The sequence below is a fragment of the Penicillium pulvis genome (assembly GCF_028828015.1).
Source record: "Penicillium pulvis strain IBT 33274 chromosome Unknown contig_1_segment0_segment0, whole genome shotgun sequence".
Classification (NCBI taxonomy): Eukaryota; Fungi; Ascomycota; class Eurotiomycetes; order Eurotiales; family Aspergillaceae; genus Penicillium; species Penicillium pulvis.
In genome coordinates this window covers 2625916-2653893 of record NW_026643074.1, presented here as the reverse complement: position 1 = coordinate 2653893, position 27978 = coordinate 2625916, and the positions used below count along the sequence as shown (strand labels likewise).

At 50.1% G+C, this 27978-nt stretch overlaps 10 protein-coding genes across 10 annotated transcripts; 6 read left to right on the top strand and 4 right to left on the bottom strand.

Moving 5' to 3' along the window:
- Positions 1-532: 532 nt before the first annotated feature.
- On the bottom strand, positions 533-4322 carry N7503_003941 (uncharacterized protein; the record flags this gene model as incomplete). Its single annotated transcript, XM_057063488.1, has 2 exons — positions 533-3976; positions 4038-4322. The coding sequence occupies 2 exons, from the start codon at positions 4320-4322 to the stop codon at positions 533-535; spliced, it is 3729 nt and encodes a 1242-aa protein (XP_056924403.1).
- A 724-nt stretch (positions 4323-5046) lies between these two features.
- Positions 5047-8011, top strand: N7503_003940 (uncharacterized protein; the record flags this gene model as incomplete). The annotated part of the gene is made up of 2 exons (XM_057063487.1): positions 5047-7432; positions 7635-8011. The coding sequence occupies 2 exons, from the start codon at positions 5047-5049 to the stop codon at positions 8009-8011; spliced, it is 2763 nt and encodes a 920-aa protein (XP_056924402.1).
- Positions 8012-8239: 228 nt separating this feature from the next.
- Positions 8240-9808, bottom strand: N7503_003939 (mitochondrial 37S ribosomal protein mS29; the record flags this gene model as incomplete). Its single annotated transcript, XM_057063486.1, has 2 exons — positions 8240-9117; positions 9175-9808. The coding sequence occupies 2 exons, from the start codon at positions 9806-9808 to the stop codon at positions 8240-8242; spliced, it is 1512 nt and encodes a 503-aa protein (XP_056924401.1).
- Positions 9809-10096: 288 nt separating this feature from the next.
- On the top strand, positions 10097-10813 carry N7503_003938 (ribosome biogenesis protein RRS1; the record flags this gene model as incomplete). Its single annotated transcript, XM_057063485.1, has 2 exons — positions 10097-10137; positions 10219-10813. The coding sequence occupies 2 exons, from the start codon at positions 10097-10099 to the stop codon at positions 10811-10813; spliced, it is 636 nt and encodes a 211-aa protein (XP_056924400.1).
- Positions 10814-11703: 890 nt separating this feature from the next.
- On the bottom strand, positions 11704-13800 carry N7503_003937 (uncharacterized protein; the record flags this gene model as incomplete). Its single annotated transcript, XM_057063484.1, has 2 exons — positions 11704-13184; positions 13248-13800. The coding sequence occupies 2 exons, from the start codon at positions 13798-13800 to the stop codon at positions 11704-11706; spliced, it is 2034 nt and encodes a 677-aa protein (XP_056924399.1).
- A 2537-nt stretch (positions 13801-16337) lies between these two features.
- On the top strand, positions 16338-17962 carry N7503_003936 (Rab geranylgeranyltransferase subunit beta BET2). The gene is made up of 4 exons (XM_057063483.1): positions 16338-16662; positions 16715-17452; positions 17504-17628; positions 17681-17962. The coding sequence occupies exons 1-4, from the start codon at positions 16564-16566 to the stop codon at positions 17721-17723; spliced, it is 1005 nt and encodes a 334-aa protein (XP_056924398.1). The 5' UTR covers positions 16338-16563; the 3' UTR covers positions 17724-17962.
- A 310-nt stretch (positions 17963-18272) lies between these two features.
- Positions 18273-20033, top strand: N7503_003935 (uncharacterized protein; the record flags this gene model as incomplete). Its single annotated transcript, XM_057063482.1, has 1 exon — positions 18273-20033. One exon carries the CDS (start codon positions 18273-18275, stop codon positions 20031-20033), a length of 1761 nt encoding a protein of 586 aa, XP_056924397.1.
- Positions 20034-20549: 516 nt separating this feature from the next.
- msh3 (mismatch repair protein MSH3) lies at positions 20550-24094 on the top strand (the record flags this gene model as incomplete). The annotated part of the gene is made up of 3 exons (XM_057063481.1): positions 20550-21399; positions 21470-22563; positions 22613-24094. The coding sequence occupies 3 exons, from the start codon at positions 20550-20552 to the stop codon at positions 24092-24094; spliced, it is 3426 nt and encodes a 1141-aa protein (XP_056924396.1).
- Positions 24095-24805: 711 nt separating this feature from the next.
- N7503_003933 (40S ribosomal protein eS28) lies at positions 24806-26101 on the bottom strand. Its single transcript, XM_057063480.1, has 3 exons — positions 25980-26101; positions 25725-25808; positions 24806-25553 (listed from the first exon to the last, which is right to left on the bottom strand). Exons 1-3 carry the CDS (start codon positions 26038-26040, stop codon positions 25492-25494), a joined length of 207 nt encoding a protein of 68 aa, XP_056924395.1. The 5' UTR covers positions 26041-26101; the 3' UTR covers positions 24806-25491.
- A 618-nt stretch (positions 26102-26719) lies between these two features.
- N7503_003932 (ATP phosphoribosyltransferase) lies at positions 26720-27920 on the top strand (the record flags this gene model as incomplete). Its single annotated transcript, XM_057063479.1, has 4 exons — positions 26720-26736; positions 26807-26841; positions 26961-27455; positions 27547-27920. 4 exons carry the CDS (start codon positions 26720-26722, stop codon positions 27918-27920), a joined length of 921 nt encoding a protein of 306 aa, XP_056924394.1.
- Positions 27921-27978: the final 58 nt, after the last annotated feature.

The window sequence follows — 27978 nt, the reverse complement described above, 5'->3', positions numbered from 1 at the left end:
CACACTGGAGAGCCTTGAAGCGGAGACGTGTTTCTTCTTGCTTTAGGTAATTGCTGCATGGTCACTCAATCACTTGACTGATTTGGCCCCTGCTCAAGGCGCAGCCACTGTGGCGCGACTGGTCGAGTCAGCCCTGTCAAAAGTCCAGTCTGGGGGATGAAAAGAGTTGACAGGATTTGTCTGCAACATTTCGTCAGAGATCAACTGTTGAAAGCAGCCCTAAACCAACATTTATGTTAACAAGGTCAGAATGACCTCCTGTGCAAGTCGGCTAATATTGATGATATGCTTGTGTAACAAGGGGATAATTACTCCGGACAGATTGCCCACATTATTGGCCTATTCTCATACTTCGGCTACACCGTACATGTATCTATCCGATAAAATAAAAAAAAACACGTGGCTAGCTCAATGCATGCTCAGAAACACGAGGGTATCGAAACAGGGATGGAGACTGAGGGGTATAGTCCATGCGAAAGAAACCCATGTCGTCATGGATGCGCTACCTGCATCCAATGCTCAGACAAGATGTTTATTGGCTCGATTTGGCCGCATTACGCTTCTTTGCGTCCTCCAACGCCCTACGTAGTCTGTCTTGGTGCTCGTCCTTCGGGTCCGAGAGGCGACGTGCAGGTGGCGTGTGACTAGGAGCTACAGTGGGAGGGCGAACGGTGGCCGGGCGAAGTTCCAAGGGTAATTCCAAGGATGGTACACCGACAGACTGACTCACAGGAGTCGCTTCCTCGATGACCACAGAAACCGGTGCCGCAACTCTGGGGGTCTTCGCCAAGTCCCGGATAAGCCGTTGGATAGTAGCATCAAGAGCTTGAGGACCTTTCTGGATACTCTGCAGCTTCGAGTCCAGATCGCGATCGAGAATCGAATCCTCTTTCTTCTTTTCGGCTTTGAGGCGCTCGAAGATATCCGGCTCCGAATTTGCATATCGCGCTTCGGCAACGGACACCGCGTAGTCGGCATCATTTAGAGCCTTTTCTGCGACTCCTGACATGCGAAGGATCGCTTCAGAATCGGCTCGAAGTGACACGGCGAAGGTTGTCACCGACCTGAGGATCTGTTCGATTTCAGAATCGGGGAGACCGGAAGCGCGGAGGTTCGTGGAATCGAGGCGGGCTGCTTTCGATGAAAGCTCGTCCAAAAGGCTTTGATTCATACCTAAGCCGTGCAGGATGGCATCATCAAAGGAATCCATGAGCTGATTGGCACGTCCATCACGATCCTTCGCTGCTTCCAAGATGTTTCGTTTTTCCATAAGGTCAAAGTCTCCATCAAGCTGTCGAAGGCTGGCCATGTCACCCATGAAAACGAGGGGACGACGCTCGGCCCTCTTACGTCGTCGCTCACAGTCCAGTGCAAGCTCAAGTCGCTTCTGGAACCGGATTTCGAGCTGGCTGTGGATTTCATAGACCATCTTCATCGTCACTGACGGACTGTGTCGGTCAGAAGTAGTGCTTTTCGCTTTTTGATCCCGATCAAGCTGGTTCACCGCGGATTCATACGACTTGCGAAGCGCAGAGATCTCATCCTTCAGACGTTTATCCACGGGATTGAAGACCTGAGATATAAAGTCATCAACTTCTTTCCTTTCTTCATCAAGCTGAGTACGCGCTTCAGTCTGTCGGAAGTTCTCTTCTAGGGTATTGATGTCCGCATAGCCGATCTCCTTATCGTTGAATAGCGTGTCAATGTGAGCCTCCGACTGCTCTTGTCGAGTCGCACGATCGTCATCAAGTTTGTGCCGACGTTCCGTAGCGGCGTGTTCCCAGTCGTCAATGGACTTTTGAACGTAAGATAGATCATCCGAAAATTTACCGAAACTTTCCCGAGCTGTGCTGTGCCATGGGCTTTCGGGCTGATTGTCTAAAGGAGTCCGAACCAGTGTACGCAAATCGTCAAGCAAGTCTTCCTTTCGACCTTGCCTAAGTGATTCCGGCAGCGAAGGAAGTGGACTAGCGGTCCGCCGGCTGATTGCCTGATAGGCATTACTCTTATGCCGGATAAGACCAATAAAAGTCTCATCAAGTTCAGACGGAGATGTGGACGTAGTCAAAGAAGCAGACTCAGATTGAGGAGGGACATTTGACATAACTCGTCCGGTAGCTGATGCTTGTCGTAAATCAGAGTAGGCCTGATACGCTGGACGAGCAAATGTCAGATTATCCGAACCGCGTTGTGGTCCCTCGGTGTATTGAAACGGGGTGTAGATAGGTCGCGGAGGCTCCGATGCGAGGGGCTCCAAAGGCGGCTGTTCTTCTGAAAGATGCATCGAGTAAGTCCGAGCAGGATGTTTTGGCTTCTCCTCCTCCTCTGGAAAAATTGAAAGCCTGGGCTTCTGCGATGATGAGCCGCGCCCAGGTTCTTTACTCATTATGGGACGACCGCCTGCACTGTATTCGCTCCCTGCATCATCATCATCATCATCATCATCATCATCATGTACGTCTTCACAGATTTTGGTAGGTGATTCAACTTCTTCCGTCTCCACAGGAATCAGTCCAGACTCAATAGGCGGCTTACGCTCTTCAGAAATTGATGATCGCTGCGGAGCCCTAGAGGAACGGTCCTCTTGGACGACAGGAGGCTCATGTTCAATGTTATACATGATCTCTCGAAGCTTAGTTTCCTTAGCCATGAACGCCGTGAATATTTTGAAGCGCTCTTCATCGGAATCAGCCACTGCCTCTTTGCGTAGCATCGCAACGCAGCGCGTCAGAGATGATTTAAACCATGGATCAAGATCCTCATATGGATCGACGGGCTGGTGTACAATATTGCCTCTCACTTCCGCAGGACTTTCTGTGTTGGGTGTTGGTCCCCTATCCGGTAGAGGAGATTGCGGTTTCGGGCTCTCCACCGGGCTATTCTGGGCACTTCTAGACGGAAGGTCTAGGTGTGATATCGAGCTAGCCTTATCGGACTCAGTGGCTTTTGGTGCGGGCTCCAGAGGTTTTACCCATGCATCGATGACATTGTCGATACTTTCAGTACGCTGTGACCATGTGCTACTGGAGCTGACGCTGTCCATGCGGTTGAGAGGCGCTGCATGAAGCCTGTGCCCTGTGGAGGGGCTAACTGGCGAAACAGGGTCATTCTTCTGTGGCCTCGGAGTCTGATATGTGGAATTATAGGCCTGCTGAATGGGATTCGCTGGTGGCTGCGACGTAGAACCGTAGGCCTGTTGACTGGGATTCACTGGTGACTGCGACGTGGAACCATAGGTCTGCTGAATGGGGTTCACTGGTGGCTGAGATATAGGACTATAGGCCGGCTGAGTGGGATTCGCTGGTGGCTGCGACGTGGAACCATAGGCCTGTTGACTGGGATTCGCTGGTGGCTGCGACGTAGGACCATAGGCCTGCTGATGGGGATTAGCTGGTGGCTGAGACGTGGAAACATTGGTCGCAACAGGTCTCGAAAGTCCAGTAGAGAAGCCAGGGGGTGTTTGAATAGTCTCCGGCGACGGAGGAGCAAGATCTCTAGGTGGAAACCATGGCGCATCATCAAAGTCGCCCTCCGTCGGACCTAAATGTTCCCAGTCGGAAGGTGTCCCGGGGCCTAGCGCAGATGAAAATGCGGGAGCTGCATGAGGATCCGAAGCACGTCCATATGATCCCTGTGTAGCTGCTGGACCAATACCCTGTGCGAGTAGTGGAGGCCGAATGGTATTAGGTTGTTGGCTAGCTGCGGGCTGATCCTGGGGAATCTTAGGAGGCGGCGGGGGAACATTAGGTATTTGATATTGCGGACTTGGAGCTTGATTTTCTCGCGGTGGAAAATTATACGGTGGTGGAATACTGTTTGCTGATGGAGGCCGAGCATCTGCGAACGCCTCATATGTTTGATGTGAAACCGAGGGTGGAGGAATATTGGGGTTCAAGGCGGGTGAGTGGGGCTGCGACTGCGACTGCGGCGGCGGCGCATAAAGATTGGGCTGTTCGTTGGTGCTCGGTGGTCGGGGCTTTGGGCATGTATCAGTTTCTAGATACTCTCGCTATAAAAGCTTCGACATCACTACCTACCGGAAGTGGTGGAGGAGCGTGAATCGTATGCTTGTTGTACTGAACCCCCCATGTTCGGGGATCGGTCATTCCCGATAAGGGCGATACGGGGGACGACGACACATTCGGCCGCACAGCGTTATTGGTATTGGATGTTGGGCCATAGCTTGCTGAGTGATATATTGCACCACTCGTCGGAGGCCGGGGAGGCTGCGGTGGTGGTGCAGGCTCAGAAGTTGGTATGGGACGGCGCGCTGGCAGTCGCCATTCTGGCTGTTGGGGATCGGATTGATTCGACCCGTACATGGTGGGTCATGACCAGGCACAAAAGATCGCGGAAGAGAAAATGAGTAAAAGAAAAGGGGAGAACCACGGTTCACAGGATCTTTAAGCTAGGAAGAAGCGCGCTACATGAGCGGGACACGCACGAGGCACACGAGGGGCCCCACCAGCCAATCCTACGAGTTAAAAATAGCCAAGTGATACCTAGAGATCCCCTGATGCATCCTTGTGACAGGCGATAAGAATGTTGATATTATCTGGACCAGATATCTATGCTTAAGAGCTACAAGTCCATGCCCAGTGACATAGACACCATCGCTTGAAACTAACCTAGAAAAGGTATGGGGCCAAGGATCCATATTATGGATCCAATAACAACCAGCCACTACTGATCTAGGCAAGTTGCGGCTAAGCATGTCTATTCTTGGTATAACCTACCTGAATAGAACGAAGCTAGATGTCTTTATTGAGACACTTCCTTTGAAACCAACTGAAGTCTCTTGATGATTCTTTGTTTACTAGTCTTCAACTTGCGGCACAGTCTTTCTTTTGTCTTCGTAATATAGCCAAAATGTCTTGTAAGACCGTCGCGTTCTTTGTTCAAGATTCAAAAAAAATCGAAGTCCCAAAGAACTTCACACGACTCATACTTAATGGGTACTGAGACCTAAAATCATATCAAATTCTGTTACTTCTTTTCTTCCGCGAACTTCGTATTGAAACTGCACATCAAATTTACCATAACAAGATGGCCCGAACAAAGAAACCTCAAAAGCTTGACAAGGCTTTCCTCCCACGACCTCCCTTAGAAGCCTTACGAGCAGAGAAAGGAGTTCTCAAACCAGATGTCTTCGATGATGTCCAACTGGGCTCATATGTCTCGAAAACAGACGCGAAAATCGCCTATCAAGCATGGTCTCTCCCAGACAGAGCCCTTGGAAAAGCATGGCATAGACACAAGAACCGACCATACACCCAACCGGAAACAGATGATCCCGAGGCTCACATACTAGTGCACAATGTATACGAGCACTTGATGAGCGAACCACTTCTCCCCATCTCACGCGAGGATGCGGAAATCAAGTTCAAAGCCGACGGGCTAGAGAAGGACTGGGAAGTGTCCGGTATAATCGGACAGCTCAGAGGAGATATTATCAAAGAAAGTGTGCTCAGTAATCTGAAATCTTGGGGCTCGGATGCGATCAAAGAGTTCTTGGTCGAGCGAGATGTTGTATCGAGCAACGGGGAGAGACAACATCTCGAGAAACTGGCAGAGAGGACCGAACTGCTGACATATTGCGGGATCACGCCTCGGAGCAATCTCAAGAAATGGGGCTTAAAAATGAACATCAGGCCTCTAGTGGGATCCCCCGAAGGAGGAGTTGATAGCAAACATGTCATTCAACCATTTGAAAATGACTTTATGAGTACGCTCGATATGTATACATTTGCCATTCACCTCAGTCCCTATAACCCCACCTATTGGACCAGTCGCGCATACTGCCATTACCAGCTGGCATACTTTGACTTGGCTTTGGGCGACGCATACCGTGCAAAAATACTCTGTGACGTCCTGACCAACGGGGACGAAAGTGGTCGACGGCCAGGTCTGTACCCCCGAATCTGGCATGCGATAGAACAACATCTGCTCGTCGAACCCCAGAAGGAAGGAACGCTCAAACCTGAGATCCGACGCTTGCGAGAAAGAGGCTGCACATATTTCATTAGTGGTCTCGCCAAAGCCCTGGAACATATAACTACACTGAGTTTACTGGCCTTGAACTGCTGGCATGACCTGGACAAGCGGTATAATTCCTTCGGTTCGAATATGATTATGGTGCAGGATCGTGACTCACTGGTTCCCCAGCAGCTGAGAGGACTTATCGCGCCTATAGAGAAGATTCGGACAGAAGAAAACAAAGACAACAAGACGTTGTTCTGGCATGAACGTTTCCAGGGCTATATCTCGACTAAACGACGATATCCACACGATATGTATGTTGATCGGAAAGCACAGAAATTCCTCGATACTATCAATTTGAACGTTTTCCAACGGGATGGCAAGCACTGGAATTCATGCCGGGTTGAAGGAAAAAAAGACAATTCGCTCGGGGTCTTTGCAGCAGTAAATATAATGAAAGGGGAGATGATTCACTTCGAAGAACCGACTATCCGCGGCCACCTTGGACCTAAGCGAATGGCCAGAGATAAAACAGCCGTGCAAGATGAGATAAGATGTGAGAATTGCATGCAAACGATTTCAGTTTTTGGCTCAGCAACTCGATCCCAAGCCTCTACTGAAACCAGATTTGAACGCTGTGCTTGTTGCCCAGCGGGCACTGCCCCTGGTCCTGATGACCGGGTCTTCTGTAAAGAGCAAGCTAAAGCCAAAGCCAAAGGGACATTTGCGTCTCAAAGTTGTCGAGAAATCGCGCGCAAACTACATCATTTCAGTAGCTGTGGTAAAGACTGGTCATGGCTTTACAACAGCATGAGACCTGTTCTCAGGGAGTGGCAAGACAGGGAGTATATCATCCAATGCAATGATGTTTACGGCACGATGCACAGTCTTTTGCTACGGAATATATTCGAAATAACGCTCCAACGCCGCAAGAAAGATCCTAATCTATCCCCGCTGGAGATCAACGAGCTTCTTATCCTCAACACGAACAATGGAGATTGGTATCCGTTCTCCTATGTTGGCAATATCACCGTTCCGTTCGATATCTTGACGTACTTGGGAGTCGATATCTTCCGAGATCTCTCATTCGACACTTGGGTTATTCAAAGTATCATGAGGAGACTGGTAGACCATGCTATACCCTGGGATGAGCAACGTCGAGGTGACGAGCCTAGACCGGAACTATTACCCGGTGATAGTTACAAGTCTCCCGAGCACCCGGATACACAAGACGAGAAAGTTCAACAAAAGATTTCATTCAAACTACATGACCCGTCGTTCATGAATCTATATCTCTTTCCAGGATTCAGTCTCTTCAAAAGGGACAAAACGTACAACGCCAACTGGGGATATGATGACAAAGTACCCAATCGATTGGTAGTATGGGCAGAAAATGATATCAAAAAGGGAGAAGAGATCATCATCCGGGATCCGTATTGCAGTGATCGCCCCAGTAAGCATGAGAAGAAAGGAGAGAAGAGGAAAGCCTCCACCGAAAAGGGAGATGACCCAAACAAAAAGAAGAGAACCGAACACAAAGAGCCCAAAAACACACAGCAAGGAAAAAGAGAGAAAAGGCCTCCTCGGCGAATTATCCAAAGAACTCGAGAAAGACAGCAAGAAAGGAAAAGTGGAAGACAATTCTCCCCTGATAGCCGGCGGCAAAGGCACAGAACCAGAAAAGATGTCAGTTAAAAGAAAACGAGACGAATACGCTGAAGTAGACGATTTCCGCGTCTCAATATATCGAAATACCGATATGAACCCTCCACCAGGAACACAGCGTCGCAAGGCACGTAAGCATGGATTTCGACCACATGTTGATAAACGACATCAGCAGTGGCTTGAGCATCTCGAGGAGATGGACGAAAAGGCTGATGAAAATGAAACTTCTGCGGAGAAGAAGGCTAGAGTTAAGAGGCTCAAGAAGGTGCATTTGGTTGCTTATAGGAAGGAGCAGAGGGAGACTATTGACGAGTTGGATAGGAGGGCTGGACGGCCGAGGAGGAAGAGGGATGCTGCTTTTGAGTAGAGTCTATTCAGTTTTTGCGTTTCAACGTGTTGATGTGAGGCTTTGTTTTGTTTCTAGGGGTGAGAGTTAGGAATACAAATTGAAAACATCCATTATATGCATACACCAAAGAAATTGAAGATTTTAAAGTACAAGCTAAACCAAGCCCGTCCATTTACACACCTGGGCAAAGCCAGGGAAGAACTGGGTAGTAATGCAGACGGAAAGAAACAAACATATAATCCTACACTACTCGACGACAGGGACGGGCTCAGCAACAGTGCGGACACGACGGCCTAACTTCTCCAGCTCGCCAATGATACCGCCACCGGCCAAACTCCATTTCTCACCGACCCATTTCTCATTGATGTTCTCGCGCAGCAGGCCGCTCTTAGCGAAATACTCCAGGTATCCGCGGGTCTCCTCACGGGTAAGGCCACCGAGGGTCTGTAGCTCGAGAATGCCCTCCTTGCCGGAGGCAGTCTGGGGCTTGAACACATCCAGAACCCGGGTGTCAGCGTTGCTGTAGGCCTCAGGCTGGGGGTAATCGGGAGATGTGGCGCTGATGCCTTGTTGACGGGCAGCGAGCTGGTCCAGAGCAACCTCAAGGGCGTAGGTTGAGGGGTTGTTGGATTTGGAGGTAGCGTACAGGAGCATACCGCCATTTTGGAGGGAAGCGCCGGGCTGCAGGAGGGAGAGGAAGTGCTTGACGAAGACGAGGTCGTGGGCGTGGACTGGGGAGTAGTCGGCAGAACGGTAAGAGCTCTCAACCATCCAGTGGGCAAGACCGTCGACAGCTACCAGCATCGGAGGACGGGGCTGGAAATCCTTCTCGAAGCCGGGGGCAGCAGCTGTGGCAGTGAGCTCCTTCCACAAAGCCTGGAAAACGGGCCAGGAAAGGGCGGCATCAGAGTATCCCATCTTGGCCAGGTCGACGATGGTGGTCGAGGGCTTGAGGCCCTTCAGGCCAGGGTGTTGCTGGGAAACACGGAGACCAGACAGAACCTCGCGGTTGGCCTCGACGGTGCGGGTCAACAAGGCGGCGGTAGCGCTGGGCTGGACGTACTGGGTCGGCTTGGAGCCCTCAATGGGAGTGTAGGCGAAGTCACCAGAGACGAGTTCTCGGGCTATATTCATAGTTTAGCAGCTGCACCCCCTCCAATCTTAATGAGTTCAGATCTTACCGTCAGGAATAGTGAAAACAACCCATTTCTTAGTGAATGCCATGGCCATAGCCTGCAGCAGGTGCACGGTCTTACCAGATCCCTTAGATCCAGTGATAACCTTCTTCACAACCTTGCCCTTCTCAGGCGCATCACCATCACCGGAGATCTTCTCAAAAAGACGACCCATCTCCAGAGCATCGCGACGCAGAATAGTACCAGGCCGACGGAATATAGACCAACCCTGCTTAGGCTTGAATGCCTCCACGGCTCTCAATTGATCCAGCATAGGCACAGGGAGACCGATAACAGAACCGCGGAGACGAGCATCAACCATAGTCTCAGCGGAAAGGTCCTGCATACCCTCAACCTCAAGAGCATTAGGGTTACTGAGGACAATGCGCTTCCGCATAGCCTTGCGCTCTCCAACAGCTGGGGGACGCGCACGCTCAGTAGTCTTCTTCTTCTTCCTCCGTAGAGTCTGACCCTGTCGGTACCGCATAGGTGTCAGACTGGAACCCTTCTTCTTTGCTGGCATGGCATATTGCACCGCGGTGGAGTGGAAGCCGGCGGTCGTGATCCGGGGAGTTGCGGACGGGAGGACTGTTGTTGGGCGAAGCCGCGAGAGGCAGCTCCAGCACCACGCGGAGGCCATTGGTCAGGGGCACTGGCGCCAGGCGCAGTGTCGATCAATTGGCTGGGGAGGGGGTGGTGGGAAAGTGGTGGGCTTTGAGGCGTTGAAAGTCGGGGAGAGAGACAGCAATAATAATTTGACTATGGGAATCCTCGTATGGCCTGATTAGGCTGGCGGTGGGTGATAGCTTAGTCATATCTGGCAGAAAAGCAGACGGCTGATAACCAACTTTTTTTTTTCTTACCGAGCGTGATAACCTCTTAGACGCTTTTTGATCTTAAAGCTTCCTGTCATTCACATTTATTCAAAATGGCGGACGTCGAGATGACCGGTTCCAAGACCGAAAGACTGTATGTATTTCCAAAGTTCCGCTTCTAATGCGGAATATCTTCGAATATCAACATTCAAACTAATACTTTTATGCTTTTCAGTCCTATCACCGTCGACAAGCCAACTCCCTACACTTTCGACTTGGGACACCTTCTCGCCAATGACCCCAACCCCATTGAGCTCCCCCAGGGCGAGAACCTCAACACCTCCTTGAAGAATGTCGCCCGCGACGGCGCCCAGTGTCTCCTCAACCAGCTCCTGACAACATGCAACATCACCTCCTCAGCCGAGCACGGTGTGCTCCTCTCTCTGCCCGCACCTCAGACACTACTCCCGCGCCACAAGCCCCTGCCTACTCCCAAGCCCCCGACCAAGTGGGAGCTGTTCGCCCGCAAGAAGGGTGTCGGCAAGTACAGCCAGCGTCCTGGAGTCGCACTCGCCGATAAGGAGCGCCGTAAGAAGCTTCAGTACGATGAGGCGACTGGCGAGTGGGTGCCAAGATGGGGATACAAGGGAAAGAACAAGTCCGGTGAGGACCAATGGCTTGTTGAGGTTGATGAGTCTAAGTGGAAGAAGGAGGAGGGTGCTGCTGAGAAGGGTGGTAATATCCGTGGAATGAACCGCACTGAGCGCAAGGAGCGGATGAAGAGAAATGATCGTAAGCAGCGGGCTAACGATCGCCGGGCTAAGAAATGAAGTTGAGGGTTGTTTTTTGACTTGTCTCTGTTGAGGCTTGTATATTCGAGATTTCTCATTGTTTCTATGGGCGTTGGGGTTGGAGTCGGGCTTAGTTCCATTTTATGACGGTCATTCGGACCATATTAAAAGCATTGTTTAGATCAATATCTATCACTTCAAGACCTCATTCAGTTCGTTGTCAAGGTTAAGGTTATGGTTCAAGCATTGTGTAGACAATCTAGTAATTTGTTTGTATTCCGTGTAGTCAATGATATCAGGTCTTCATTGAACCGAAAAATGCCACCCGCCGCTATTGTACAATCGCAATGAAACGCCAAACAAGACAAAGAAAAAAAACCCCCAGTTGAGGAATGAGAACGTGAGGCAAGATGATGAGAACCACAGAGGGATATCTGAAGAGCAGCATAAAACTTGAAGCAGACAATTCAAAGGCATTGACCTTTGTGTCAAGAGCACATGCGATGAAGAGAGAGATAGAGATAGAGATCGAGCCCACCATTCACCAGGTTCTGAGTGTACGGAAAAACAAAGATATACAACAGAAGAACGATAACTCAGGAATGATGGGAAATCAGAATACCGGGGACGCCAGGAGATGCACCCTGACAATATTGATTGAGACCAGGTGATGATGAAATGACAACGCCCAGCAAAAAGATTGAACACGGAAAATGAAAAAATGAATGCGATCGTCTCTAATTCTGCAGAGCAAAGAAATTGCCAAGCCGTTGGCCAAGTCTCTGTTCTGTGAATTCCATAGGCGCAAAATCGGTCCAGCCGAATAAAGCGTAGCTCTGGTGCACCAAACCGCTGCAAGCCAAGCTCAAGGTGCCATGAACTGAATTGGGGTCCGTAGAAGGCTTTGAGTTGAGCAGAGTTTATGGGCCCTAGATTTTAATAGGCGAAAGTGGTGGACCAAGTTCCGGAAGCTGAGAAATACTTCTGGAATGCGTGGGACCGGTTTCAATATTCTGTGGCCTGGCCTTCTTTCGACCTCGTGATGTTTCGGGTCGAAGCCGCTCCTCCTCAGCTTGTGAGCTCGAGCTGGAGGAGATAGCCCGTTCATGGGTTAAGGATGCCTGAGAAGAGATGGCCTTGGCCTTTTCGTCGGCAGCCTTCTGCTCTAGCTCGTCCATTTCCTTCTCCTTTGCGACGAACTCCTTCTCGGTCCAGCAGCCCTGCCAGCAATTCTTCCAATCACAGACAAGGAATTGGAAGCAGAATGCATCAATCTTCATGCAAGGCTGGAAACAAATGCATAGATTGCGGTAGTCCATCTTGTTCTGATCGACATAGGAATGAAGGAGGTTCAGGTGGCAGGTGATGGCAAAGAGGAGGTAGTAGTTGTAGGGTGGGAGTTTAGAAAGCTCATCCTTGAGCAATTGCGGAGCAGTAGTGGCACCCGCGCATTTCTCAGAGATCATATCCTGGGTGGCTTTGGGGAAGAGCTCTTCAGGCAACTCGCGAAGCCAGGCTTTGAACAAGGATCCAACGGTATTGATGTCGTACAGGTCTGGTACATCGAAGAGACTGACGTCCAATTCCGAATCGAATCGTCTCTGCCAATGTTTGACTTCTCTGCCGCTTCCAGGTACTCGGTAAAGTCCTTCCTCCTCACAGCCCTTGAAGTTGAGGTAATCGATACAGCGATATGGAAGAGCTGGCATCCAGAACTCAGTCTTATCCCTGCAGTCTTCCAATTTCTTCGCAATGCGGGTCTTTCTTGCTTGCTCAATCAAGGGAAGGTTGATCACGGAACAGACGTAAGAATCATCAGTTATCAACTCTCGCTCGTTAGTGCTGCCACTTCGAGTAATCTTGCCAAAGAAGCCCTTCCCTGCTTTGCCCAAACGGTCCGCAGCACCGCTAGAAGATTGCTTGAGGTTGTTGAAGATAGCTGCTGATGCGCCAGATACCTGACTCAAGGAGCTAGACTGTGTCATAGATCCAGCTGTTTTCTCCTTCCTGATAGGGGCCAATTCCACTGGTCGCTCAAGATAATTCCCTGTGGGTCGGGTGGATCGTTCAGGTTGTGTTGTGGTAGATGGCGCAGGTTTCGATGGCGCAGGTTTCTGTACCGCGGATATCTGTACCGCGGGTTTCTGTGTTGCAGGCTTCTGTGTCACGGGTATTTGTGTATTAGGTTTTTGTGAATCGAGTTTGCTGAATTCCTCCAATTTGGCCAGGCCCGTTGATGGCCGTCTTGCCGGGGCTCTGTTGCCAGATGATTCATCCACTCGAATAGACCGAGATCGTGTTAAAAGATTCGCAAAACGCTTATTCTTCTTCGCTGGAGCAGAGTCGGTTTCGGTACTTGCTTTCTTGTGACCTGTTCTTTGTGTTGTCTTATCGCCAGCCGAAGTTTTGACTATCAGATGAAAGGCGTTAGCTAGATCGCATATAAAGAGACGCACTTGGGACGAGAGCTTACGTCTTTCAGACTCTTCTGACCGGGCAATCATCGCAGGCAGATCAGGCGTCGATTCGGACAAGATGCGCGCCATTGACAATCTCCTATCTCTAGAGTTCCCACGGCTCTTCGGGGGTTCTGTGGACGTCTCGGAGCCGTCTGAACGTTGCGACCGATGGGAGGTCTTAGGGGCTTTCAAGGTGCCGAAAAATGACTTGGACTGGTCGCGCGAATGCTTGGGCGAGCCTTTGGGGGAGGGGAAGTATTGTGGAATGGCTGTAATACCGGGGGTGGGGGGTTCGGGACCGGGTTCAGTGTCAACGGTCAAAGTGTTAGGCGAGGTCGGACTTGTCGGGCTGGTCGCCTTGCTGCTCGATTCCTGAGTGACGGGACGAATGGTAGCACCTTTGAAGAGGGGTGAGCTCGACGGTGATTTAGGAGAGCGCGGTGTCAAGGGGCTCAGCCCGTCGGAGCTCTGGCCAGGGGAGAGAGGTGACGAGAGCTTTCCATTATTCAAGTCAGATTTGAAGGAGCTGAAGTCCAAATTGGGCACGGTGGAATGTCGAGACGGCATGTTGGGTGACAACTAAGGTGATGGGGTTGTGTCCTGGAATTGGGGGTTGTGGTACAGGCTGTGTTATGCACTGTTGTCGAACCGGGGTTGTCCAGCTGCGCGTGAAGAAACAGGCTCCGGTTAGCATGGAGTAATGGACCAGGGCTGCAGATTGCCAGTACCTAATCACTGTAGACCACCTGTGACCGTACAGTGGCTTTCAGCTCCGCGTGGGACGGAGATTCAGCCCACCGGTTGTTGAAGCGATCGTCGGATCGGGATTTTGAAACGTTTATCGAGGGGAAGGGATCTAGAATAGGCAAAATGTCAGTCATTAAGAAGCATGACACGGCGTCTAAAAAAAGACCAGTGAAACCATAGATGGTGACAGATGCAGGGGGTCGTTCAAAGCCATGTTTTGCATCAACAAGGCCAGGCACCGGGTCCCTGAAACAATGCAACGGTTCGCAGATGCCTGAGAAACTTACCAGAATTCCCCTCATGATCTGCTCACACGACACTTTCCCAGCGGTATGGAGTTGACGGGAGTGTTGAAAGACCCAGTTCGTTGTTCCCCCTCTTTTAGGCGGCTCGAGGGATCGGCAGAAGGATTCGGGCACAGGCGGTTCTCACGAAGGGGGGTATTTGCACGACAATACGGTTGGTCGAATAACAAAATTAAAACCACCAAGAGAGAAAAAAGAAGTGCACGTAACGAACGTTGTCCAGGGGAAAAACGGAAGCGTTGGACAAGCAAAAAGTCTCCTGCTGGACTTGCGCGTAGGTAGTGGCTTTGTTGGAAGAACCGTGCACAATAGAAAATGACACTAGTGTCAAACGTCAAGTTGAGGTGATTCGTAGGAGAGAAGAAGGAAGCATTCCGGGATTATGCAAGGTCAGAGTTGGGTCATTCGTTTTTTCTTATTTAAGAAAATATGGAGAAGTCGGAGATCCACCAACATAAAAGACATGGGTGGGGACCGAGTGTTTCTGAGTATAAAGTACTGCTTATCATATTATAAGGACCTCACCGGTCCCAAGGATCAAATGGTGTATCTCCTGGAATTAAATCAAAGATGCTAATCATCTACCCTTTCCATGGAGTTGAAGTCTATTCTTTGTTATGTATTTCTTTGTACAACTTCATTCCACGGACTCGCCCTTCTTTAATTCGGATTCTTGGAACCAGGATTGAGAAGGTCAAGGGTGCTTTATCCCTTCGGTGATCAGGAATGAGATAATTGGTGTCTTGTAGTGCTACAAGTTGTACAAGTCTACGATCGGAGGCTCTCCACCGCTGATTGGAGCCGCTGGGTCTGGCAGTTAGAACCACGGGCGGGATGATGTGCTTGCCTTACGTTGGCCTAGAAGTGGATCCATCAGCATTGTCATTCGTGAGTTTCTCTGTACCTGTTCAGGTCCATGGTTATCCTCGCCTTGGATCACTTGGATTAATCTGGCTGAACCAGGAATTCTTCATGGTCAAGCAAGGTACCCGAATTAGGGAATTTGGTTACCTCCAGGGCTGCACCTGTATAGACGCAAAAAAAGCGACTTATCAGTCAGGGGTAAAAAAATTCTAAAGATAAAGATAAAAAAAATAGTTCAGGGCCCACTAACAATCAATTCTACTCAAATAGTGCAAATCCCGGTGCAGTCGTCAGAGAAAACGTGTGCACGGCGCTTGCGTTGGCCCACTTTTTTCCGCATTGTGTCTTAATTAACCCGAGTTTCACATTCTGACCATTGACGTTGACTGCGGGCGCAAGCTACTCCAAGTGCCCCTCCATAACCATGGCTCAAAATCTAAGTGGGGTGGACTTCTTTTTAGAAACACCTTTTGCCCATCATGGGTTGCACGGTGAAAAGCCACAGTACCCTGGCTCTCGTGCCTATTATTGGGTTGGTGCTGACCATGTGACGCTGATTCATTCATGTATCCATGGATAGGGGGTAAATCAGGTACTCCAGCTTGACTGTCAATCTTCTCAAGTTGGGTACAGCTGGGTACATCCGATGACAGCATAGAACTAAGCACGTGCGTGTCAAGTCTGAATCACATCGGAAACACATTGGTATTTGCAATGATCTGCGCTTGACTCCATAGTAGAATCAGATTGTATGTAAACCTTGTCCACGTGCACGCACACGAATTCGTGAGAACTCGGAAGCCCTGGAGCTAGGTGAGCCACAAGGTCAAAAAGTTGGCAGGCGGCGGAGTTCAGCCAGTCAATCGGTTCCACTTGGTTCTATCAGGCTCTTGTCCCCGTCGTGTGTTGTATGAGCTGATAACGCTACCGAATCGGCAGGGTGGGAATCGGTTTCCCAGGTGCCTGGGGGGCTGCTCCATAAAAATCTGAAACATGGGCATGGAAAATCCTAGACTAGCGGCGCTTGGGCATGTCACCTCGGCGCACGGAGCAATGTAATGGTGCCCATCCACTTAGGGAGCATGCGAATTACTTAATGTGGCCTAGCCTGACCGCTTTGGTCACATGACCACACAACCATTGAAAAGCGCGATCCCTGATCGGGACCGAGCTAACTCAAGCCACATTTTCTCGCTTCGCGGGAGCTCCGTCTAGTCCCGCGGCTCTGCACAGCTTTGCATTGGCCTTTTATGCATGGCTTGATGACAGCATGATTTGAGCTGTGACACTGACTTTACGATCTCCGGCCTTTGCCGAACAAGCCTTCTCCCCCTTTTCAGAGCTAACCTTTCGTCCAATCAATCCTGGCTGCAGGGCCTTGTAACCCCACTCTACCCCTACACCTTAAACAGACATGGCCTTGGTATCTGGCCCAGGCAGGGCTGGAGGTGCCTCGCCAGACCAGGATTTGCACATCTTGAAGCACGTCGCTTACATCAAGAACCTGGACACTGTGCGTGCTACTCTTACTATCTACAGGGGCAACAGTTGACGGTTGACAATAGAGGAAAGATGAGCTGGAATATTGGCTTACCGAACACCTGCGACTGAATGGAGTCTATTGGGGTTTGACGGCCTTGCATATTCTTGGTCATCCCGAGGCTTTGTCCCGAGATGAAACCATTGAATTTGTGCTCTCGTGTCAAAAAGACAATGGAGGATTCGGTGCTGCCCCCGGCCACGACGCTCACATGCTGTATACTGTCTCCGCTGTCCAGATCCTGGTTATGATTGATGCAGTGGATGAGCTGGAGAAAAGAGGCCGAGGGGGTAAGCAGAAAGTAGGCTCTTTCATTGCGGGTCTGCAAAACCGTGAGGATGGCTCCTTTATGGGCGACCAATGGGGAGAGACTGATACTCGATTCCTTTATGGCGCTTTCAATGCCCTGTCACTCCTGGGCCTCATGGAACTAGTCGATGCTGCCAAGGCGGTCGCTTATGTTCAAAGCTGCGAGAACCTGGATGGGGCCTATGGCCTCTTTCCCGGGGCAGAGTCGCACTCCGGACAAGTGTTCACCTGCATTGGTGCTCTCTCCATTGCTGGGCGCTTGGATTTGGTGAACAAGGACCGTCTGGGTGCATGGCTTAGTGAACGCCAAATCGACAAGGGTGGCTTCAATGGGCGCCCCGAAAAACTGCCCGATTCTTGCTATACATGGTGGGTTGGATCAAGTCTAGCAATGATTGACAGGCTCCACTGGATTGATGGTAAGAAGCTTGCTGGATTTGTCCTTCAATGTCAGGTTAGTCAATCCCCAACATCCTCTGCATTTTGCCATTCTAACTCCATGCAGGATTCCGAAGGAGGTGGGTTTGCCGACCGACCTGGAAACATGGTTGATGTCTACCATACGCACTTTGGTCTGGCAGGCCTGAGTCTTCTTGGTGTTGAAGGCCTGCAGGAAATCGACCCTGTTTAGTAAGTGGCTTGCTATCGGGTTCCAATGAACGTATCACTAATCGGGTAACAGTTGTTTGCCTAAATCAGTCGTTGCTCGATGCTTTGCAGAATGAACAAACATAGTTCACATGCACACCGTACATTCATTTATCCCTCCTGCCATCTAATAACCCTGGATTCCTTTTCACCATGGATCCTGGGATACAAGGCAGGAGGAGAGCAACTGCCCACTTTGACTTATTCCGCTTCATATCATCCCACAATGGCCTAAGGCTGTTAAGACATCGTGGCTCATTCCTGAGTACTTCAGGTCTAGATAGCATAGTTAAACGAGATACGAATCAAATCCCAACATAACCTGTCAAATAGTCTTTGGTACGATCTCAGCTTTCCAAGTTTGTTCCGTATGTAAGTGGTACCTTCCCATGAGGATTCCCGGGAACGATTAACGTGCCTTCCCATTGCGAGCAGCCTTGAGCCGCCTGTCGAGTGTCATGGCAGCCCGCTCATACTTTCCTCCCCATCTCATCTTCGCTTCTCATCGTTCCTTCAGCATTCTGTTTTGCACGGTGATTCTTGCTTTGTCTTTCCTTGTCTGCTTGGGGCTTGTATGCTGCTTCCTTCTGGTTTGGAGATATCCTGCTGGGGCTATGGATTCCGCCATGCTGCATTGCATTATCTGCCCTGGACAACCTCGATTCAGCGACGTCTCCCACTTGCTGACCCATGTCGCTTCCAAGGCTCATTTGTCCTATTACTTCAAGCTTCAAGTCCGCAGCGTCGGCGAGGCTCAAGCCAATGAGCTACTTGCAGAGTACGATCATTGGTATTGTACCAATAGTCTCGCCCAGTTGCTGTCCGACAGGATGACGTCCAAGGAAGACCGAAAGAAAAAGAGAAAAACCCAGCCCCAGAAGACGGTCGGTTCCAGGATTGAGCATACGCAGAGAAGATCGCGACGCTCGAACCCAAAAAATCTCCTTTCCCCTGAAGCTCCTGCTTTCCCCGACTTCCTGGATCCTCGCCTGGTGGACTCTCCAGAACAAGTGAAGTGGGATTCAAGCACCCAGGATTCGTCATTGAATCTGAAATCTGCCACTCCGCTTACGTCTGCGGAGACCGATGCCAATGCCACCATGCAAATGGGTCTTAACTTCGGGCTGGTTTCAACGCCGCCAATGCGTACTGTGACACAAGTGGAACATGGACACAACCGTGGATGTGCAAATATGAGCTATGCCATTTTGCCGGAAACACCGAAACGCCTTCGAGCCAGAGGCAGACCGAGTGCAATTTCTTTGGCCATGGGCCGCAACATATCGGATCCTTTCGTTGATGAGATGCGTACTGAAGTATCGGACGAGATCGATGCTGACAAGGATCGGGCAGATGAAATGGCCAGACTTAAGGGTATTCTGTGGCCAGGAATGGACATATTTGATTCAGCGACCCAGCAGATGCGACGCAAGCGCAATCAGAAAAAGGACCGGGGTGTGTTGGAGATGATGGAGTTGACATCGTTGCAGGTGGAGCCCACTGAGCTCATATTCTCCCCAACGGGGGTCTTCCGGAAGCAACGCGTGATATCTGGCAATGTTGAAGATGATACCCCTCTGAAAGGAGAGACGCCCATCCCAAAAAGGCGCATTTCACGTCCTAAGAATGGAGTCCTCCGCCAGGCTGACCCCAACTTGCCTCGCGCTCAAGACAGGAAGCGCGCTAAGAAGAGTGTGAACAACAACCGCAACAGGAAGGAATTGGAAACCTTCGATACCAATGATACATCCCCTTGCCCGTTTGCTGGGGGTTTGAAGGGCCTCAACCCATCATACGATGATGATAGTGAGATTGGTCTCGCTATGCAAGCGTTTGGAAAACGACGCGGTAATGGTTTTACCATCTTTGCAGATGGAGATGGACCAGCACTAGAATGCAACGACCGATCCGGGTACGGCGATGTTCCACGGGACAATTTGACTCCAGCACGTTTGATTCTGAACCACAAATCGGACGTTAACCATGTGGCAAAGCCTCGTCAAACTGCTCAAGACAAGGAAAACATCGAGCCGATCATGAACGCCCAGCGCCGAATAGATTTTCAGGATTGGCATTCACCCTTCCCCAGACAAATTGAAACTGACAATGCCGGCTACACACCTCGATTCTACTATGATGAGCCGCCGTACGGCAATCTTGGGTCTGATGGATCCGACAAGACTGGACATCGATCCAACCCTCTGCTGGCCCCGAGCTCAAAGTTGGGATACTACCAGGCAAGCCCATATGGGAATGACATGACGATGAACCCCAGTGACTGGACAACCACTCACATGCAACACCGTGCGGTGTCTTCTGAGGCGACTATCTCCGAGCAGGATCAGCATGACCTTGCCCGCCTTTATTTGGCCACCAATGCCGACTAGACGTTCTTAAACTTTCCAACGATCCGAGTTCAGAATCCTGCATTCGGATCAATTATCAATGATATAAACTGACAGTCATGCGTTTGAATATCGAGATACTCGATCATGACTATCCTTTCGTTGCAACATCATGCATGTTTTTATATTGGTGGATGAGGTGGTGTGTATTTCTTCTTTGCCCTGTGGCAACATTCCAGTTCTGTGAGTATTATGATCATTAGCGAGTATAAATATGATGGGCTTGTAATAGAAACCAATCAAACTGGCTATTTATCCTGTGTCTCACTATAAGCCTTCAGGTCTTTCGACAATGATATGCTTATCGCGTGGCCGAAGGCCGATAAGGGGCTGAGTCATCAGCCCATTAACGCCATCGCGTCTGTACGCGTCGGACTTGATAGATCAGCCGGAGCACGATTTAGACATCGCTGCTTCCTAAATCTCACTTGGACGAGGAATCTGGGAAAACCGAAGCTAATACCCCAGCGTTTCAAATTCCAAATTTATCAAGGCACCATGGCGCCCCAATCCTCGCCATCGTCCTCCGCACCATCTCCGTCCTTAAAACGCAAGCAGCCAACCATCTCGAGCTTTTTCACCCAGAAACCGACCTCGACTCCACGATCTTCCGCTCCTAGAGAGCCCGAAACTCCTCCCGTCAAGCCATTTAAGAAGAGACTTGCTTCCCCTGAACTGGAACCAGAGCCGGAGCTGGTGACAGAGGCAAATGAAGATGACGATATTGTTGCACCTCCCCCCAAACGAGCTCGAAAGACCGGTCCTTCGCCCGAAAAGCAAATCCGGAAGATTAGTCCTGCCCAAGAAAAGCAACCCCAAAAGACCAGTCCTACCCCCGACAAGCAACCCCAACCCTCAGCAGAACCTCCAGCTCATTCACTATCCCAACTGAGCAGCAGCCAACGAACCGACATCTTCAAATTCCAAAAATCACAAGCCGCACCGCCTACCCAAGATGATAATGTAGAAGACGCACAGCGCAGGAAAGAAAAGGAGAAAATGCACCAGAAATTCGTGCGCAGACTCGGCGGTGCTGATTGTTTGATCGGTATTGGACGGAACGCTACTGCTACTGACGCCGGTGCCATTGAGGCCGAAGAAGGCGAGGAAGCCGATGCAGATGATGAACCTGCCCCTCCCCCTAAGAAAGGGAAGGCTGCTGCCAAGAAGGGTGGTAGTAAGCTTACGCCGATGGAGAGACAAGTCATCGATATCAAACGCAAGCATATGGATACCGTACTTGTCATTGAAGTCGGATACAAGTTTCGGTTCTTCGGAGAAGATGCTCGGATTGCGGCGAAGGAATTGGGTATCGTTTGTATTCCCGGAAAATTCAGATTTGATGAGCGTAGGTCAACTACTTCCAAGGTGCTCTCACTATCTGATTTATGCATCTAAAGCTAATGAATGTTTTATAGACCCTTCCGAGGCTCATATAGACCGCTTCGCTTCTGCTAGTATCCCTGTTCACCGACTGCATGTGCACGTGAAACGTCTTGTTACTGCAGGCCACAAGGTCGGGGTGGTGCGCCAGATCGAGACCGCTGCGCTCAAGGCTGCAGGTGATAATCGCAATGCGCCATTCGTCCGGAAACTGACCAATCTGTACACGAAAGGCACTTACATCGATGATATCGAGGGGCTTGAGGGCGCCGTGCCTGCTGCGGGAAATTCCTCCCCAGCTACGGGATACATGCTGTGTATCACGGAAGCCAACCTCAAAGGCACTGGAAATGACGAGAAGGTGCATGTTGGTATCGTTGCTGTTCAACCAGCTACTGGCGATGTCATCTATGATGACTTCGAAGATGGTTTCATGCGGAGTGAGATCGAGACAAGACTGCTGCATATTGCACCTTGTGAGATCGTCATCGTTGGGGATATGTCTCGGGCCAGCGAGAAGCTTGTGCAACATCTGTCTGGAAGTAAGGCGAATGTCTTCGGAGATGCGGTGCGTGTTGAACGGGTATCGAAAAATAAAACTGCTGCTGCGGAAGCACATAGCCATGTCGCAAGTTTCTATGCTGGCAAGATGAAAGCGACCGGTACGGAAGAAGATGCACAGGCAGCCAAGCTACTCCAAAATGTCCTTGAACTGTCTGAACACCCTACGATTTGTCTATCAGCTATGATTGAGCATATGTCAGATTATGGACTGGAACATGTCTTTGATCTGACGAAGTACTTTGAGCCATTCTCTGCTCGATCACACATGCTTCTCAATGGAAATACACTGGTTAGTTTGGAGATTTACCAAAACCAGACAGATCACACTGTGAAGGGTAGTCTGTTTTGGATGTTGGACCGTACGCAGACGCGGTTTGGTCGGCGGCTGTTGCGACGTTGGGTTGGGCGGCCTTTACTGGATAAGGGCCGCTTGGAGGAACGTACCAATGCAGTTGAAGAATTGATGAACCCTGCTCGTGTTGTTCCTGTGGAACGGATTAGAGGGTTGTTAGGCAAGATCAAGAGTGACTTGGAACGGAGTCTGATTCGTATCTATTATGGCAAGGTAAGTTGGCACCATTAACCGTTTGGGACCCCTCGCTGACTCCATGAAGTGCTCTCGACCAGAGCTTCTCACTGTTCTACAAACCATGCAAATGATCGCAATGGAGTTTGCGGATGTCAAATCTGCTGCCGATACGAGCTTCAAGTCACCTTTGATCAGTGAAGCTATTGCATCTCTTCCAACAATCCAATCAGATGTCACTCAGTACTTAGAAAAGATTAATCTTCATGCTGCACGGACCGATGACAAGTATTCCTTCTTTCGCGAAGAAGAGGAGACCGAAGATATCAGCGACCAAAAATTGGGAATTGGCAGCATCGAACACGAGCTTCAGGAACACCTCGCCGTGGCCGGAGAGCGCATAGGCAGGAAGAAAGTCCAATACGCCACAGTCTCCGGAATTGAGTACCTAATCGAAGTCGAAAACAACTCCCTGGGAATCAAGCGTGTCCCAGCATCCTGGGTCAAAGTCAGCGGAACAAAGAAGATCTCCCGATTCCACACACCGGAAGTGATCCAATTCATCCGCCAACGAGACCAATACAAAGAGGCCCTTGCAGCAGCCTGCGACAGAGCCTTCGCAGCCCTACTCGCATCCATCTCATCTCAATATCAGACATTCCGCGACTGCGTCCAGTCCCTCGCAACACTAGACTGCCTCCTCTCCCTCGCAACAATCGCCCAACAACCTGGCTACGTGAAACCAGAATACACAAACCACCCATGCCTCCACGTCTCACAAGGTCGCCACCCAATGGTTGAGCAACTCTTAACAGACGCCTACGTTCCAAACGACACATCCCTCTCCACAGACGGCACACGTGCCCTCCTCGTAACAGGTCCAAACATGGGCGGAAAATCTAGCTACGTCCGCCAAGTCGCCCTGATAGCAATCATGGCCCAAATAGGCTCCTACGTCCCCGCAGCATCCGCCCGCCTTGGCCTCCTAGACGCAGTTTTCACTCGCATGGGTGCATTCGACAACATGCTAGCAGGTGAATCGACATTCATGGTCGAACTCTCCGAAACGGCCGATATCCTCAAACAAGCTACACCACGCTCTCTAGTTCTGCTAGACGAACTGGGTCGTGGAACATCCACACACGACGGCGTTGCTATCGCTCAGGCAGTGCTGGATTATATGGTTCGGTCGATTCGCTCACTTACCTTGTTCATTACGCACTACCAACATCTCTCGAAAATGGCAACCGCGTTCCCGAATAAGGAACTACGAAACGTGCATATGAAGTTTACGGAGTCTGGCGAAGAGGGGGACGAAGATATTACATTCTTGTATGAGGTTGGTGAGGGTGTTGCACACCGTAGTTATGGCTTGAATGTGGCAAGGCTGGCAAATTTGCCATCTTCTGTTATTGAGGTAGCGCGGGAGAAGAGTTCGGAGCTGGAGGAGGAGATTAAGAGGAAGAGGTTGGTGAAGCTTGTGGGGGCTGTTGGGAGGGTTGTCGAAGAGGAGGGTGGTGTTGAAGATGAGATGATTGATCGCTTGCTTGCGAATGTTGCACAGCTTTAGATTTGAGGCTTGGTTTGCCTCTATTGTACATTATTTCCCAATTTGGGGTTTCGGATATCAAACATATTCACTCTATCAGCCGCCACACTCTGGTTTTCATATCATTCAGCTTCAATGTCAATTCTCGACGATTGACCTGTTGGCTCTATAAGTCTCCTGCTGGGCCAGGCTGTTTCCAATACGCGTGAACTACATCAGTGACTTCACCTCGATCTATATCCGGGCTCATCGTTATCTTCGTAGTGTTAGGTTTGATAGGTTTAAATACCAGTGCTTACTGCCCAGGTGGCTTGCTTTGTGCTGCTATGGTTCATTTCTTTGAAAAGATTCAAAATCGATTTCCATTTTCATATCTGATCTTCGTTCTTGTGTGGAAATCGTACCCCGCGTGTAGAGACTATCGGGTTGGCGGGGAAATGTATTGCTAAGTCACTTTGACTTTGAACTGATTGTTTCATTGCAGTGTAACTGGCTTATGAATTGATGCTACTGCGGATTATATATATCAACGGGTAATTAGGCCAATGCAATTGCTCTATAAAGTCCCATGTGGGGTGCTTCATAGGGTGGTCTTTTACAGTAACAATGGGTGGTTCTAATGCATTTCAGATACTTGGTAGTATATTGAACCTGGTGGTACCGCAATTGCCAGGTATTGAGATCTTGGAAGCCCTAGAGGTACCTTGGAAATTGATAATCCCGTGCAGAGACTGAGCCAATATCAAGACCAAGCACTTCAACATTGAAGTTCAGCCTAGATTACTACGCTACGAATGACCAGTCTTTCGACATTAGAACCGGAAGTTTCGAATTTTTTTCTTAGATTCCCGTAGTTCTTTTTTGTCGATCAGACCTGGTTTAACTCGGTGCCTATAGTACCACCTTGCAGTGCACAAAGGAAAAAAAGAAAGAAGCACATCACAACCTCGTTTGTCGCATTGAGCCCATGCAAGCACGTCAAATAGACGCGTGTATGTAGTAAAACACCAAACCAAACCAGACCAGACCATCCCACAAATTCAAACCAGCCATCGCGCAACCTCATTTCATTTTTCATATAAACAGGGGTTGGAGTCTGCTCGTTCTCTCTATCTCTCTCTCTCGTTCGGGACCTATGATCGACTTCATTGGGAACTTCTTGGAGACGTCACCAAAAAGTCCCATCCACCCAAATCATCACCTCCATCGGATCATCGGGAACGAAACTCGAGAGGTGGAAATGGGCGACGCGGCGGTTGAGGTTGAGGAGTCGGGGGGAGTCAGAGGATCGGCGAAAAAGAAAAGCGAGGACACAGTTTTGGCCGAAGAACGATCAAAGAAAACCGGACGTGAGGGATATGCGAGAGACGAAGAGAGACGAAAGACATAGCGCGAATGAATTGTTGTTTTGGGGTTTTTTAACGGAGACGGCGGGCCTCGCGCTCGGACTCGAGCAAGCAGAGGATGTCGTCAACCTTGACTGTGGTGCGGAAGAATATTGTATTAGCGATGTTGATTCGTGGGATTGCATTGCGGTTCCGAAAAAAATTCCATCGTTCGTTGTTGATTCTTCAATATTGAATATTGAATCCTCGTCCTTCATATTCCATATCCTCCGGGGGAAAAACTCAAAGAAATCGGAATCGCATACCTGGGCCCTTCACGTTACGGATGATGGAGCGGGAAGTGTCGTCCATGAACTCGACGCGGACCTGGGTGACACCACCACGGGAACCTAAACGCAGAAAAACCACAGATCAGTATTCGTTGTCTGCTGAAAATTCGCAATTCCATCCTGCAATATGATCCTGGCGATTGTGGAGGTGTGGTTTGTCGGCCTCCGCGGATCTCGAAATCTTCCAGTATCGAATATCGAATTGTTCGTGTGGGAGGAGAGGTCACGTACCGGTGCGACCGAGGACACGGGTCACCTTGACGAGCTTGACGGGCTGCTTGCTGGAATCCATCTTGGAGGGATGAGGGTGAGCTCGGACGAGGGTGGTGAGAGTTTGGGTGGACTGTGAGAAGAGGCGGATGTAAAGATGAATTTGCCTTGTGTGGGTTACCAAATTACGCGAGGGCTCAGGGCTGTCAACACCTGACCCGTCAGGCATCAGTTGATCAATGCGGATGATGAGTCATCCGATCTGCGTCGCGCTTGACACCTCGACACCTAAGGCGGAGATATTAGTCATCTACTCTGGCATTGGACACGCTAAGCCGGGGATTTAAACTCGTCCGCTACATTTTTCGATGCTAATTGTTATGTGTCACATAAGATATAGATACAATTGGAACTCTGAGTCACTTGAAGGAATTCAATTCCCATAATCACTCACACGTGGGCGCATTCTAACATATCCTTTGCCGTACCTTGGTCTGCAAATCAGACCCGTAACCAAGTATCATACACCGGAAGTAAATCGGAGTACCTAATCGCTGCCCCTCCAATTTCTGCCGCAAAGAGCTCCGGTCTGCCCGCAACCACTCTTACCCTCTCATATACCCCAGCCATTGCTTTGAGACAGATTTTCAAGTCTCTTAATTTACCATTGAATTGATCTTCAGGTCATTTCTTACATCAATACTCCCGCAAGACTTTTTAAAAAGCCCCTCCGTGCCCCGCGCCGCCCTCATATTATCACAATGGATCTCGTTAACCAGTGAGTCAATCCGAACAAAGAAGCTATATCAATGGCAAGAATAACCTCAATTAACATCCAATCGCAACAGCCTCGAAGGACGTCTCCTCTTCGCCGTTCCCAAAAGCAAGTCTTCCTCCAACACACCAATGACTCATTCACCCTCAAAGGCGAACAAGACAGAAGACATGACGCATACGCATGTACCCCATTGAACCAACCAACTAACAGCGCATTCATTACAGAGGGACGTCTCCAGCAAGCCACTCTCGACCTCCTCGCCGGCTGTGACGTCCAGTTCCGCCGCGAAACCCGTCTCGACATCGCGCTGGTCAAGAACCTGCCCATCGCCCTGATCTTCCTGCCCGCGGCCGACATCCCTACCTTCGTCGGCGAGGGCCGTGTTGACTTGGGTATTACCGGCCGCGACCAGGTCGCTGAGCACGACGCTACCTTGCCCGCCGGTGAGGTCTCCGGCGTCGAGGAGATCCTTGATCTCGGCTTCGGTGGCTGCAAGCTGCAGGTGCAGGTTCCCGAGAAGGGAGATATCACCGAGGCCAAGCAGCTCGTTGGTCGCAATGTTGTTACCAGCTTCACTGCGCTTACCGAGCAGTTCTTCGCTCAGCTTGAGGGTGTTGAGGCTGGCAAGAAGAACCTGAGCACTAAGATTAAGTACGTTGGTGGTAGTGTTGAGGCTGCCTGTGCGCTGGGTGTCGCAGATGGCATTGTCGATCTTGTTGGTAAGTCAATCATTGCTCTTTTCCTTCATATAATCCTGCTATATACTGGGGGATATTTTGTTTGTGGGGCCAATGCTAATGGCAACTTTAGAGTCTGGTGAAACCATGAAGGCTGCTGGTCTTAAGGCTATTGACACTGTCGTTACCAGCACTGCTGTGCTTGTCAAGTCCCGGACTTCCAACAACGATACCGTGAACCTGCTTACTTCACGTATTCGCGGTGTCATTACTGCCCAGAAGTTCGTTCTGTGCCAGTACAACATCCCCCGTTCCGAGTTGGCTACCGCTTCCAAGATCACCCCTGGAAAGCGCGCGCCCACTATCACTGCCCTCGAGGAGGAGAACTGGGTCGCTGTTAGCTCAATGGTTGAGAAGAAGCGCATCGCCACTGTTATGGATGAGCTGATTAAGGTTGGAGCTACGGATATTTTGGTGCTGAACATTGCCAACTCCCGTACCGATTGAATTGGTTCATGACGACTTTTCTCTTCTTTTCAGTTCCTCCTTTTGGTTGCGTATTATG